This window comes from Diabrotica virgifera, chromosome 10, assembly GCF_917563875.1.
Source record: "Diabrotica virgifera virgifera chromosome 10, PGI_DIABVI_V3a".
NCBI lineage: Eukaryota > Metazoa > Arthropoda > Insecta > Coleoptera > Chrysomelidae > Diabrotica > Diabrotica virgifera.
The window spans coordinates 56,997,075-57,011,517 of record NC_065452.1 but is presented as its reverse complement, the minus strand read 5'-3'; the positions used below and the strand labels follow the sequence as shown (position 1 = coordinate 57,011,517).

Sequence of the window (14,443 nt, the reverse complement as noted above, 5' to 3'; positions counted from 1 at the left end):
GTTTTTAGTCATTATTCATCTCCATTCATTTTCAGTATATTATTCTTATTTTATTATTTCATCTTCTAGTCATCATTACTATCTATATAGAGCTACTGTTCTTCGACAGGCATGCAAACGAGCCGTATCCATCCTTGAGTGTCAAGTTGCTCTCTTGCATCTATAGCTAGCCAACTCTATTCAGTTTGCCTCTGTCTCTTCCCACTTCTACTTCTATCCCTTCTCATTCCCCTTTCTTCAGTACTACTGCAAAGTAGTATTTTTTTTTTGTTTTCTTATTGCGGCTTCTCAACGTAGAAGCCACTTCTCCTTTTCTTTACACACTTCACTCTTTTCTTTTCAGCCACTATTTAGTAAAATAGTTAATTTTCCTTACTTCTGTTGGAGTATATCTTTCTTTTTACTTTCACTCCAACAGAAGTTTTCTTATTTTTGTTACAGGATCAGGGAGAGCAGCATATGTGCCTAGTGATGAGAGACTAATAAGTTTCGAAACCGGTAGAGGTGCTTGCAGCACTCTCTGATTGGACTGGAATATGGTTCGGCTGTGTTTTCGTTTTGCAACGAAATTGAAAATGATTATTCATTTTTGATTTACATTTACTCTGTGTGGAGTATGAAGGGAACCAGTCTCGTTGGAACTTTACCGCGCTGAGCAGATGTGACGTGAATTGTAAATTGTAGAATTCCCTCATCTTCCTTAGTCTCAGCATCCGTATGGCTTGCAAATTGTAGAAGCCTCGGAGGTGTAACCAGAGAAGGTTCCCATTGTTTTCATTCTGGTGGGATATGTTATATGCCATTAGAGTGAAAAGTTAGTCTTTTACATACAATTACCTTTATTATCAAAAGCAATGTTCTGTAAATTTATCAATTAAATTCTGTGGGCATAACTGTCCAAAAGAAACTTTTACCATATAAATTAATCTAATTCAAACAAATATTTATCGCTTTGTTCTTGATACCATTAATAAACCCAGCTAAACAAACAAATTTGGTATTCGCAAAATTACTTATACTTCCTATTAAATTTTTGAAATGTTGGAATAAATTCATATGCTTTTACGTAAAAAAATTAACTTCTGATATTAAAAAAAATCTATCACATAGGTTATTGACTGACCTTTTTGATTCACACACAATGATGTCTCCTCTTGACCCAAACAGCTGCTCCTTGTTGATTATGTTAGGCTACCAATCAAAGCCCTCTCCGTTCTCAGCAAACAATCCAGCAGGATACCAGCAACTATTTCTCCAAAACACAAGCCAGGCTTCCTTTGACCAGGAGTCGTTCAATAAACTCCAAATCTCTCTCCTCTCTTTCTCTCGACAATAATCTCCTGAGACCCAAGTATCTTTTTTACTTGGTGTAACAAATAATTTCTATAATGATAATTCTTGTAACTTACTCTCTTGGACTGTACATAATTAAAGAGGTATTTCTTCTCGATTTGATTTGTCTCTCGTACCACTTTTCGGCTACTCTCACTATCAAAACAAAACACTAGTACTTGCTGCTGAACTACTCACGAAAACTTTTGACTGCCCCTTTCGGATACCGGTAACACAATGAATTCCTCTTTCCAAAACTATCTCAACATTCAAACAAAACTTTCCCCATTCCAAATTGCCAAACCAATCAGAAAAATTTCTCTCTCCACCTCCCTCCGTTTCAATCGAAAAACCCAGTCATTCTTTCAAACAATATTTCTACTCAAAACTAATGACTTTTCGGAAATTATCTAAATATTCCTGTCATTAAACAAACATATTTAAAATTCCAATTCTCTTTACCTCTATTTTTCTAAAAACTAATAATTACATCTACCTGTGGATTTCCCTTTTCCGTAATAAACAATCGGTTTTAAATTATAATCCTAAATAACTTTCACTTCACTTTTTATTTACAGAAATGTTTTTAATTCTTCATGGAAAACTTCATTAAGGAGAAACCATCTTGCGTGACAACTAACTTCTAATAAATATTTACAAATCAATATACAGGGTGTATCAAATTTATGTGCCCGCGTTATATTAAAAAATAAAAATTTTATTCTATCTTTGATTGATATATTGATCCACAATAATATATACAAACAGTTACGTGTATTGTTATGTTTTTATTTATTTATTTATTTATTTATTTATTTATTTATTTATTAACTATTGAATTGGACTTAATCAGAGGACCTCCAAAGATTAACATACATCTTCAATACAACAGCCAAGAAATACAATATGATAATATCAGCAGAAAAACCAAATGTATGACAACATTTAAATACCCACTACGATGTAAAGTCGAAACTGATGGGAAAGCAGGAAGCAAGGTTTGGATATCTGGAAATAAATATAACTAGTTACAGAAATGTAGAAGAAGAAGCACGACAACAAAGCTTAAAAGCAAGTAAAGCGGCAGGATCTCTTAATGACGCAATCTGGAAGAACAAACTCCTAAGACAAGACACAAAAACAAGAATCTATAAAGTAGCAATTAGACCTATATTGACATACAAGACGGAGACAAGACCTGACACATCTAAAACGAGACGACTACTAGAAACAACAGAGATGAAAATACTTCGACGAATATCAGGGAAAAGTCTGGAAGGAGAAGCGAAAACACAAGAAGAGCATGCCATGTAGAAGAGATAAATGAATGGGTGACAAAACTAAACAGGAGTGGAACGAACACATTAGTAAAATAGCCGAGGATAGGATAGTACGAATAGCATGAGATAAGACACCAAATAGGCGAAGAAGTATTGGCAGACCAAGAAAAATATGGTGCGATAATTTAAACAATTTATGAGGTTAATAAGAAGAAACAGGTTTTAAGCCTATATACAAGAAAAAGAAGAAGAAGAGAAGATGTCTACATATCACCAGAGGATAGAGATTCTACCACACTGTTTTACTTCATTGTGGGGTTTTTAAAAGGATATGGTCCAGGGGTGGGCAAAATGCGGCCCGCGGGCCGCATGCGGCCCTTTAAACATTTTTTGCGGCCCGCGGAAAAAAAGTGAATTATTTTCATTTAAGGATTTTTTTAATTATTGCTAATATTGATAATTAAATTCAGCAATTAGACCAGTAATCACATATGGTGCTGAAGTAATGTGTCTGACACAGAAACAGGAAGGAAGATTGACGATCCTAGAGAGGAAAATAATTCGGAGGATAGCAGGCCCACTGAACTTATTGTAGGTAATAATGAATTTAGAAAATTCATGAACCACGAAGTAAGAGAGTTTTTGAAAGGAGAACACATCGTCAGATTTCTCAAGGCACAGTGACTCAGATGGATGGGACATATAGAAAGGACAAATCCAGAAGCCGTTATTAAGAAAATTACCAAATAGGGACCTGTATTCGGCAGACCACGAGTAAAACCAAAATCCAGATGGGAGAACCAGATAGTCGAGGACTTTAAGAAGATGGGAGTTAGAAAATGGGCAACCACAAGCAAAAACAGGTACGAATGGAGAAAAATTGTAGAAGATGCCAAATCATACAACCAATAATTATTATCCAATTGTTAACCACAAACCAAAATGTTAATGCGGACTGATTCACAGCGACAAATGAATGGGGAGCCCAAAGAGGGCGGGAAATCACTCCTCTAATAGTGTAGATGCCATGACGATGATAATTAAATATAGTGCAGCTATTAATTAACACTTTCGTAGCGGGTGATTTTTCCGCAAATTTTCAAAATAACGCGGGCAATTATTTGGCTTTGTGACACAGAGATGTATCGGCTTTCTCAATGAAATCCATTATGAAATTTCAATAAATGGAAATGGTATTTTCGAAGTTGTCAGGAACTGTGTGGAAAATTTTAAATTAACCCGTAACCACCTAGTAAGTGTAACAACTGACGGAACACCAAATTTAAGAGGAGCAAATATTGTAATGTTCAGAATACTTAAAGATCACGTTCAACAGTTTCCAGAAGCTGATTTATTATTCTTCACTGCATGATCCATCGGCAGGTATTGTGCAAAAATGTTTTGCAAGTAGACATTTCAATTCGTCATTTCAATTATAACTAATATTTTTAATTTTATTCGTTCAATAGGTTTAAATCATCGTGCATTCACAGCATTTTTGGAAGAGTTAGAAACAGTACCTATCATGATGTCTTATACCGATACCACAATCGACAATCATATTCGATGGTTAAGTTTAGAAAAGGTTGTTAAAAGATGCTGTGAATTAGTGGAGGAGCAAATTACTATATTGTTAGAAATTAAACACTGCTACAAATTTGCTAAATTTATAAGTTTTGAACGCAAAATAAAACTTTTATAATGAAACTCAAACTATTTATTGATCCTATAAAAAAGTAAGAATTGGTACAATTATTTTCCTCATTAAAATCATTAAATAATGTAGCAGAAAATAAGTTTAAAATTTATGAAGAAAATCTTTGTAATTTGCTGACGGAATTTGAAAATGGTGTCAAATATTTTGACACTCATTATTTTCACACTCACAGATTATCACAATTTAAGTTTGAAATTAAATTTATTTGACGTTTCGATTTCTACTTCGAAAATCGTTATCAAAATACAAAACTCTAATAAATTAAACTAATTAAATAAATGCATTAAATAAATGACACGTCAAATAAAAATTTCAAACTTAGTAAATGGCGGCTTATTCTAAAATAAAATACTAAATTGGATAATATACAACAAGGAAATAGTTTCAGAAGAATATTATTGAAAAAAGAAATAGGTTCATAGATAAAATAAAAATAAATAAATATGTACACATATATATTTAGGGGAAATAATATGCTTAAATAAGTGCGAATGTGGTACTTACAGGAGGAGGAGCAGGTATGGTTTGAAAATTTTGAAATTTTCGACTTTTTTTATTATTTTACATGAAAGTACATAGCTTCACAAATACTCTCTGAAAATTTCAGTTTGACCGTAGGAAAATTACCCGAAATACAGCATGTTTAATATCCCTACCTTCGACTCGTTTTGCAGCAGCTTGAGCGTAGTGAGAAACGTTCAACAGGTGTTCCCTTTCCTTTTGTAAATTACTCTGCGATTTAAAAAATATTCCGCTGTGCATCACTTTACGATTTGACAGGCAGAAATTAAAAATAAAAGTTGTCAAAACTAAACGTGTTTTTTTCACAACTGCTTTTTTCAAAGGCGGTGGACATTGTAACTCAAAAGCTACTTGACAGATCCACCTGAAATTTATCATATATTTCTTTAGACATTCCGTGAGCTAACTTCGTCGATTTTTTGTTTTATACTTATTTTTTGTTTAACAATAACAAGTATGTTGATTTTCACTCTGTTTTGCCAAAAATTTCGGTATTTTGACTTCTGAGTGATATCAAAAAAACTCAAAAATCGTCAAAGCGAAAAAACTCGACAGCGTTACCTCGAGAGACTCTAATAAAATGTTTTTGAATTTTTTGTTTCATATGACGAGTTACGATGTCTACTGCAAATTCCACTTTTTTTGAGGTGTCAGTAAAAATTTGCCACCGTTGCTTTGGCTTATTTTTGGTCTTGAATTTTTTTTTAATATTCTTTGAACTGTGCTGAATTAGATTATTTAATTTAGAAATAAAATAATTATACCATAGTTTCAAACAAAATTCCAAAAAAATGCTTGAAATGATGATTTCAAATTATACTCCACCCCCCCCCCCCCTCTTAAATAACATTAGTAAACAGTTAAAAATTCGAAAGGTAACAAATATTGCGGCCCTCGGTAACAGACCAAAAACATTTTGTGGCCCTTACTAAAAAAAGTTTGCCCACCCCTGTGTATACAGTCAACCACTGGAGGTTATACCTTTTATTATTTAGTATTAAATAGCTACATCGAAAAAATCTATTTTATGAAAATTTCAAAAAAAAACAATGAGTTCCATTTTTACACTACTGGTTCTACATAAAGTAATTGGATGTAATATAATCTCTACAAACTGTATGTAACCTACATAATTTTCCTATGTGCTGCGCTACCAATTTCACAAAAGTATTTTCGCATCGAGGGAATCTGCTGTGTTGTATTTAGCTGTAGCCCTATAGCCAGCGTCATGGGAATACAATTTTTGTGTTTTTAATATTCCTGCTTAACAATGAACTCATTAATTTTAATGCGTTAATTCTAATTATACGGTTTTCTACCTCTATTATGCCTTACTGCTTACTCAGTTCGCTGCAATATTTTATAAAAATTATAAATATACGGCGCTGCTATTTAGAGTGTAGGTCATTTTTGTTTTAAACGGGGTTTCTACATTTTTACACTTCTTCTTTTGGTGCCTATTTGTTTCGAATATTGGCTATCATTATGGTTATAATAACTTTATTAATTGATGCTTTAAATAGATAAGTTGTTGTGGAGAACCATTTCCTCAGGTTCTTTAACCATGATATTCTTCTTCTCCCAATTCCTCACTTTCCGAATACTTTTCCTTGAAGGATTACCTTCAGCAATCTGTATTTAGTGCCGTTTCTCATTATGTGTCCGAGATATTCTAACTTTCTCTTTTACTTTAACTCGTATAGGTCACCTCTCTTTCTTTCCTCTATTTAATGTTTTTTTATTTCATCTAAAATTTTTTACTAGCAACACAACATACTTCTTATTATCATATTTATCTTGATGCGTTCATTAAATTGGTGAGCTGTCATATTAGCATATTTATTGTTCATAAAATACAACGAAACGATATCTACCCTTTCTGGATTGGAATAAACCATGGTAATACATTTTTACTACTTTGGACATTGAAGAAAGAAAAATGGAAGCGTTCGAAATGTGGTGTTACAGAAGAATATTGAAAATTCAGTGAGTTCAAAGGATTACTTATGTTGAAGTAGGTACTACGACGTTTAAATAAGGAGTTAGAAATTATAAAACAAAAAATCTGGAATATTTGGGTCATATAACCAGAGGAGAAAAATATGAGTTGCTCAGAATTATTATGCAAGGAATGATCCAAGGAAGAAGAAGCATAGGAAGAAGACGCATCCCCTGACTGAGGAACCTTAGAGAATGGTTTAACTGTAGTTAATTACAACTATTTAGAGCAGCAGCCAACAAAGTTACCATAGCCATTATGACATCCAACCTCCGATAGGTGATGAAACTTTAAGAAGAAGAATACATTTTTAAAGACTACAAATTAATGCTTACCACTGATATTCACAAGATTCACAAGACAAACCTCTAATTTCACGTTCCTTATGTGTTTAGATTACATAAATTGTATAGTGTGACACATGTGACAAAAAAAAAGAAAATGTGCGAAGAAAGAAATTACAGTCTAAACCATTGGCGTATTAAATCAACTAATTAAGCAGGTGAATACAATTTAAAGTTTAAAAGCATTTTTAAATCAATAAAATAAAATAATGGACCGAATTTTAAATTTTAAAGGGTTTTAGAAATATATCTTATTTGACCCCCCATTGCCATCGAAGAATGTTGGGGTATTCGTACACTGCCTTAGGTGCCAAAGAAAAATAATCAAAAATATCGGAAAATGTCTCTTTAATCAAAAATTGATCTTTCGCTGGGTTTTTTAAAAATATTGTCGTAGTTGACTTGGACGTGGACGACAACAATGACTAAAAAGAACTACTACAATCATTAAGATTATCTTAATTGTTTTTTAGGGGAGGGCAATTAGAACGAAACCATGCATTGTTTCGGAAAAATTCAAACAAGCTTATATTTTTCTAAAAATTTTTTTGATAGTTTAACATGTTAAAGTAAAAAGTTCTACTCGCAGATTTGGCCGCTAATTGTTTATTGATTGTTTCAACAATAACAATTGTTTTGTATAAATAATTTTAAAAATATCGTTGAATACATCATTTTACACTTTGATCAAATATGCTTCTATTTTGTTTTTGATTATGCTGAATCCGAGTATGGCATTACAATTTAAAAATTCTTATACAGAAGCTCCTATACAGTATGTCTGCGTAGCTAGGAACCACATGCAAAACTTTTTTATTATTAATTTTACGAAAAAAAAATATTCTTCATAAAATTCTTTGGACAGTCCAAAGTTTAAAACTCAACCGTCATATATCAAATTTCATCGATTTTATACGAGTTATGTCAAAAATATAAATTTCGTTAAAGAGTAAAGTACCTTCATATTCCAGAATATCAAAAAAGGCTATTTTGAAAAGTGGTTTGAAATTAAAACTATGTTTGAATATACAAGTTTTAATATATAATTACATCATTCTAATCGAAAAATTTTTTTTCAATTGTTTCTCAAATTACGGATACCCATCATCATTTTATTACAATTATGATAACTATTTTATTATCAATTTTACGAAAAAAAGTTATTCTTCCTAAAATGCTCTACCTGGTCAAAAATCTAAGATACAACTAACATATATCAAACTTTTGCAATTTTATACGAGGTATGTAAAAAATATTAATTTTTCTTAATAGTTAAGTGCCTTTATTATTCACAATATTTTAGTTAGAAGGATGTAATTGAACACTGAAATATATTTTTTAATTCCAAACAACTTTTCTTTATAACAATTTTCGATATTGTGAAATATAAAAGTACTTTACTCCTGAGTGAAATTCATATTTTTTGACATAACTCGTATAAAATTAATAAAATCGGACATTTGATGATTGCATCTTAGATTATATACGATGAAGAGTATTTTATAAAGAATAACTTTTTTTCGTAAAACTGATATAAAAAAGTTATCAATAGGTTTCAAGTTACGCAGACATACTGTATAAGAGCAAAAAAAATTTTTTTGTTAACATTTATTATTGTTGAAGCTTATTATTAGATGAATTTTAGGTAAGTTTTATGGAAAAAGTTTTGATCAATTTGTAGAAACATTTTTTAAACTGGTAACTTTCGGTTTTTGTATTACATTTTTGTTATCTTTCTTAATTTTCTCAAAAAGAAATAGTTTATTTCATCTCTAAAGTAAAATAATTTAGTGCATTTTAAAGACTACATACTACATCCTAAGCTTTAAAAAACACCTATAAAACTGTAATAAATCTGTTCAAACTTGAGTAATACCGTCTTAAAGTGGTGGTAATTCTGTAAAACTACGAAGTTTTCAAAAATTACATTTTTTAAGACGTCGGTCGTATCATTTGAATTAAATTTTTGAGATTTTTTTTTTGAAGAAAAATCGTTTAGTAAGATATCTGAGAAGTAAGCTGTGCAAAATTAAGAGTTTTATAAGAAAAATTGTATTAGTTACACATTTTGAAATCATTTTTAAACCAAATTCATGTAAGTCTCATTTTCTGACTACACCATACTTATGCTCATACATTTTATTTCTTTTTATTATAACCATAAGATAGCTAAATTATTCTTCTGTCATGATCAATTTATAAAATTTCATTTCATCCATTAGTTAAAGAATTACATTAAAATAACTCAGTCGTGCACTTCGCCGTACGCTAGTTTACAGTGCGCCAATGTTTGTGAGAAGGGTGACTTTAGACTTAGAATAAATAAAAAATTATAGAAGCTACAGATTTAATTTTAGAAAAATCTTTATACAAGGTTTTTTTTGTAAAATTTTCTGAATGTTTGAACGGTCAAGTTTTTTTCTAAAGTTTATATTTTCGGAGTTATTTAAAAAAACATCTAATTTCGCAGTTCATTTGTTTAATAAAAAATGAAGCACCAACTTCTCGAGTAGAACTTTTTGATATGTTGTTTATTAAACATTTCTTAATGAAATTACAAATAGTTCTATCTTGTTTGATTTTTTCCGAAGTGAAAATCTATATGCACTTCCCTATTTGTGATATAATTGTTTTGAATTTTCAAGTCCATTTTATGATTAATTTATGAATGTAAAATATTAGTACGTGTTTTGGTGTTTTATAACTGTTTGTGGTTTTGTCAACAAAATCAAATTTATATTTAAACAGGTTGTATTATTAAATTTAAATTGTCAAATTTATATTTTTTATATTTAAACATTTAGACTTGTGAGGATTTTCTGTGGATTTTCTTACTAAATTTACAATCAAGATGCAGTAGAAATAAACAAACCAAGACACGTTAAATGCTTCTAGTAGCACTTCCAAATCATAATTTACAATGTATATATATATATATATATATATATCCATATATATATATATATATATATATATATATATATATATATATATATCCTATATATATATATATATATATATCCTATATATATATATATATATATATATATATATATATATATATATAGATGGTGGTATTCTTGACTGTAGATTTATATATCAAGTAGTGACTCTTGAGGATGCAGTCAGTTTATTTGGCCCACAAGACAAAGAAAACTCTTTGACTTACTGTCAAGCTTTCGAATTATATTTAATTCTTTTTCAAGACATCTACAAAATTTATAAATATAAAAATTAAGTAATTACAATGTATATTTTGTTTACTCACTAGTCGTTGAGATTGGTTGAAAAAGTTGAAACTTTACTAGAAGGACAATCACACACATATTAAAATATTTAAATAATTTTAGTCAATCTATTACATTATGTTGTGTCCATGGTTCGTTGTTCAACATGTATGAAGTGTATACCATTTCTTTAGAAGGAAAGCAAAACCAGTAACAATAGTTTTTTTTTATAATTACAGTTATTAATTTGATTGATGTAAAGTAAATTAGTCCAGTCAATGTGTCTACCAGCATAAAATGAATTTTTAATGGTGGAATGTACGATAGAAAATCAGATTATGATGTTGTGTCAAATGTTTGTTGATGTGCTAATATGTAACAATAAATGTTACTTAATTTGTCTATATCTGACTTTCTATTTATACATTTTCTATTTTTCTGGATGTGTGTCATTTCTACAAATAACCTTTTCTGTTCATTTTTCACCCTCTCTAAGATTGACGCTTGTGAAAAATTAAATGTATGATTTAGATTAATTGAGTGATCTGCTAATGCACAAGCTTGCGATTTTTTTGTATTAATATCACTTCTGTGGGAAATTATTCTGCTGTGTAATGTCCGAGATGTTTCTCCTATATAAACCTTATCGCAGTCTGAGCAAGGTATTTGATACACAACTTTTGAACTTTCCTTAGTCGTAAGTGGATCTTTAGTTTTGGTGTATAAATGTGCTATAGTTTTAACGTTTCTGGTAGCAATTTTTATGTTTTCGAGTCCTTTAAATAATTTGAGAAGTTTTGGTGTTAAGAATGGAATATAAGGTAAAGATCCAAATGTTTGTGGTGTTGTTGGTACTAAGGTGTCGATTGTTGGGCTAGTGTTTCTTTCTTGGCTTGCCATATTTACTGTGGGTGGTTTTTTATTGTTGGTATTGTCAATCAATGTGATGGAAGCTGGAGAGGTAGCAGTACTAAAAATTAATTTATTAAGTAGTCCTACTGGATAAGAGTTTTCCATTAATATGTTTTTTAGTCTCTTCAAACTCTTTTCTCTATATGTTGGATGAGATATTTTTATTACTCGACTTTTTAGTTCCAAAATTAATTTTATTTTTGTTCTTGTAGGATGTTCAGAATAGTAATTTATGAATCCATGAATGAGATCCAGGCACATTGCACATTAAATTTAAATTCATTAAAAGAAATATTATATTTCATATTTGATACCAACATCTGTAAATTTAATAACCGTTATTACAAACAAACAGCAGGCACTCCTATGGGAAGCTCATTATCGCCAATCATGTGTAATTATGCTCTTGATGATCTCATTGAAGAATGTTTAAAAATAATACCTTTTCATATTCCATTTGTCAAACGTTTTGTAGATGATTTGATCCTAGCAGTACCCAATGATAAAATAAATGAGGTTTTAAATATTTTCAACAACCAATGTAGCCAACTACAGTTCACTGCAGAAAGAGAACAAAACAACAGTCTCCCTTTTCTGGATATGCTAGTCCATCGCACTCAAGATAATAGTCTCAAAACAGAATGGTATCGAAAACCGATTTCTAGCAATAGATTCATAAATTACTATTCTGAACATCCTACAAGAACAAAAATAAAATTAATTTTGGAACTAAAAAGTCGAGTAATAAAAATATCTCATCCAACATATAGAGAAAAGAGTTTGAAGAGACTAAAAAACATATTAATGGAAAACTCTTATCCAGTAGGACTACTTAATAAATTAATTTTTAGTACTGCTACCTCTCCAGCTTCCATCACATTGATTGACAATACCAACAATAAAAAACCACCCACAGTAAATATGGCAAGCCAAGAAAGAAACACTAGCCCAACAATCGACACCTTAGTACCAACAACACCACAAACATTTGGATCTTTACCTTATATTCCATTCTTAACACCAAAACTTCTCAAATTATTTAAAGGACTCGAAAACATAAAAAATTGCTACCAGAAACGTTAAAACTATAGCACATTTATACACCAAAACTAAAGATCCACTTACGACTAAGGAAAGTTCAAAAGTTGTGTATCAAATACCTTGCTCAGACTGCGATAAGGTTTATATAGGAGAAACATCTCGGACATTACACAGCAGAATAATTTCCCACAGAAGTGATATTAATACAAAAAAATCGCAAGCTTGTGCATTAGCAGATCACTCAATTAATCTAAATCATACATTTAATTTTTCACAAGCGTCAATCTTAGAGAGGGTGAAAAATGAACAGAAAAGGTTATTTGTAGAAATGACACACATCCAGAAAAATAGAAAATGTATAAATAGAAAGTCAGATATAGACAAATTAAGTAACATTTATTGTTACATATTAGCACATCAACAAACATTTGACACAACATCATAATCTGATTTTCTATCGTACATTCCACCATTAAAAATTCATTTTATGCTGGTAGACACATTGACTGGACTAATTTACTTTACATCAATCAAATTAATAACTGTAATTATAAAAAAAAACTATTGTTACTGGTTTTGCTTTCCTTCTAAAGAAATGGTATACACTTCATACATGTTGAACAACGAACCATGGACACAACATAATGTAATAGATTGACTAAAATTATTTAAATATTTTAATATGTGTGTGATTGTCCTTCTAGTAAAGTTTCAACTTTTTCAACCAATCTCAACGACTAGTGAGTAAACAAAATATACATTGTAATTACTTAATTTTTATATTTATAAATTTTGTAGATGTCTTGAAAAAGAATTAAATATAATTCGAAAGCTTGACAGTAAGTCAAAGAGTTTTCTTTGTCTTGTGGGCCAAATAAACTGACTGCATCCTCAAGAGTCACTACTTGATATATATATATATATATATATATATATATATATATATATATATATATATATATATATATATATATATATATATATATTTATGCACAGATATCAAAGTGAGGTCCTGACATTACGCGCACTTAGTGAGGACCGGTAGAAAACGTAGACATAATCGTTTCAACTCTTCATAGTGACCTTGACAAGTAAATAGCAATTAAAAAATGACGAGTATACACAAAAAAAATTACGTATGTGTGCCCCGTATGGTTCAAGTATATTGCCACCCAAGTGAGGCCATTATACGCAGCTATTAAAGTGAGACTGTATATACTTTTTCGTTATGCGCACAAAATGAGGACAACTTTACGTGTATATTTCCTTACAGCTCATCAAGTGAGGACCATACAGTGTTGTCGATAAATATGAGATTAATCGTTTCTACTGCCTTTTTCTGTATAACACAGTAAGAATTATTATTGTTTCGATGTTTCAGTCACTTGTAGTTATAATAAGGATGTGGACTCTTTGTTCTTGCTCGTACTGTTTGTTAATTTTATAACATTTTAGTACCTCAGCATTAAATCACGGTAGCCTTATCGGAGACTAGCGTTAATAAAGAAATAGTTTTATATTTTTTAATAATTTACGTTAAAGATGGATAGGAAAGCAAGAATTTTGAAAATAGCGTTAGTTGAGAACAATAATAATCAAAATGGAGGATACAGTGATAGTTCAGTTATGTGAAATTTATATTGAACTTAATATATAAATATAAAAGCCCGACTTTTGATCTAAGGGGAACACAATTTTTACGGTACATACATATCTGTCATTTGTCAACCCCCTCCCTTCCATTTCCCCCACCCCTTATTTTTAAATAGGGAAGAGGGGCGTGTGCTAGCTCATTTGAAAGGATATTCAATTCTCTATCCAGTATTATTAACATTGACATAATTATCTATACAGAGTGTATTTTAGTATAGGTACTGTTGCCCCTGTCGATTTTCATTTTGAAATGACAATTTTCCAACCTTAATTTTAGTATACAAGATGATTTACTTAATTTAATTAAACTTAATGTACCTTTTTTACTGACTTAATTTTACAGTTATTCCACTAGATGGCAAATACAGTGAATATGTGCATATGTTTTATTTCGAATAATCATTTTAAAATAGTTT

General features: G+C 30.4%; 1 protein-coding gene across 1 annotated transcript; it reads right to left on the bottom strand.

Moving 5' to 3' along the window:
- Positions 1 to 10,278: 10,278 nt before the first annotated feature.
- On the bottom strand, positions 10,279 to 11,550 carry LOC126878458 (uncharacterized). The gene is made up of 2 exons (XM_050641194.1): positions 10,463 to 11,550; positions 10,279 to 10,404 (listed from the first exon to the last, which is right to left on the bottom strand). The coding sequence occupies exon 1, from the start codon at positions 11,436 to 11,438 to the stop codon at positions 10,758 to 10,760; it is 681 nt and encodes a 226-aa protein (XP_050497151.1). The 5' UTR covers positions 11,439 to 11,550; the 3' UTR covers positions 10,279 to 10,404; positions 10,463 to 10,757.
- Between the last annotated feature and the right edge of the window lie 2,893 nt (positions 11,551 to 14,443).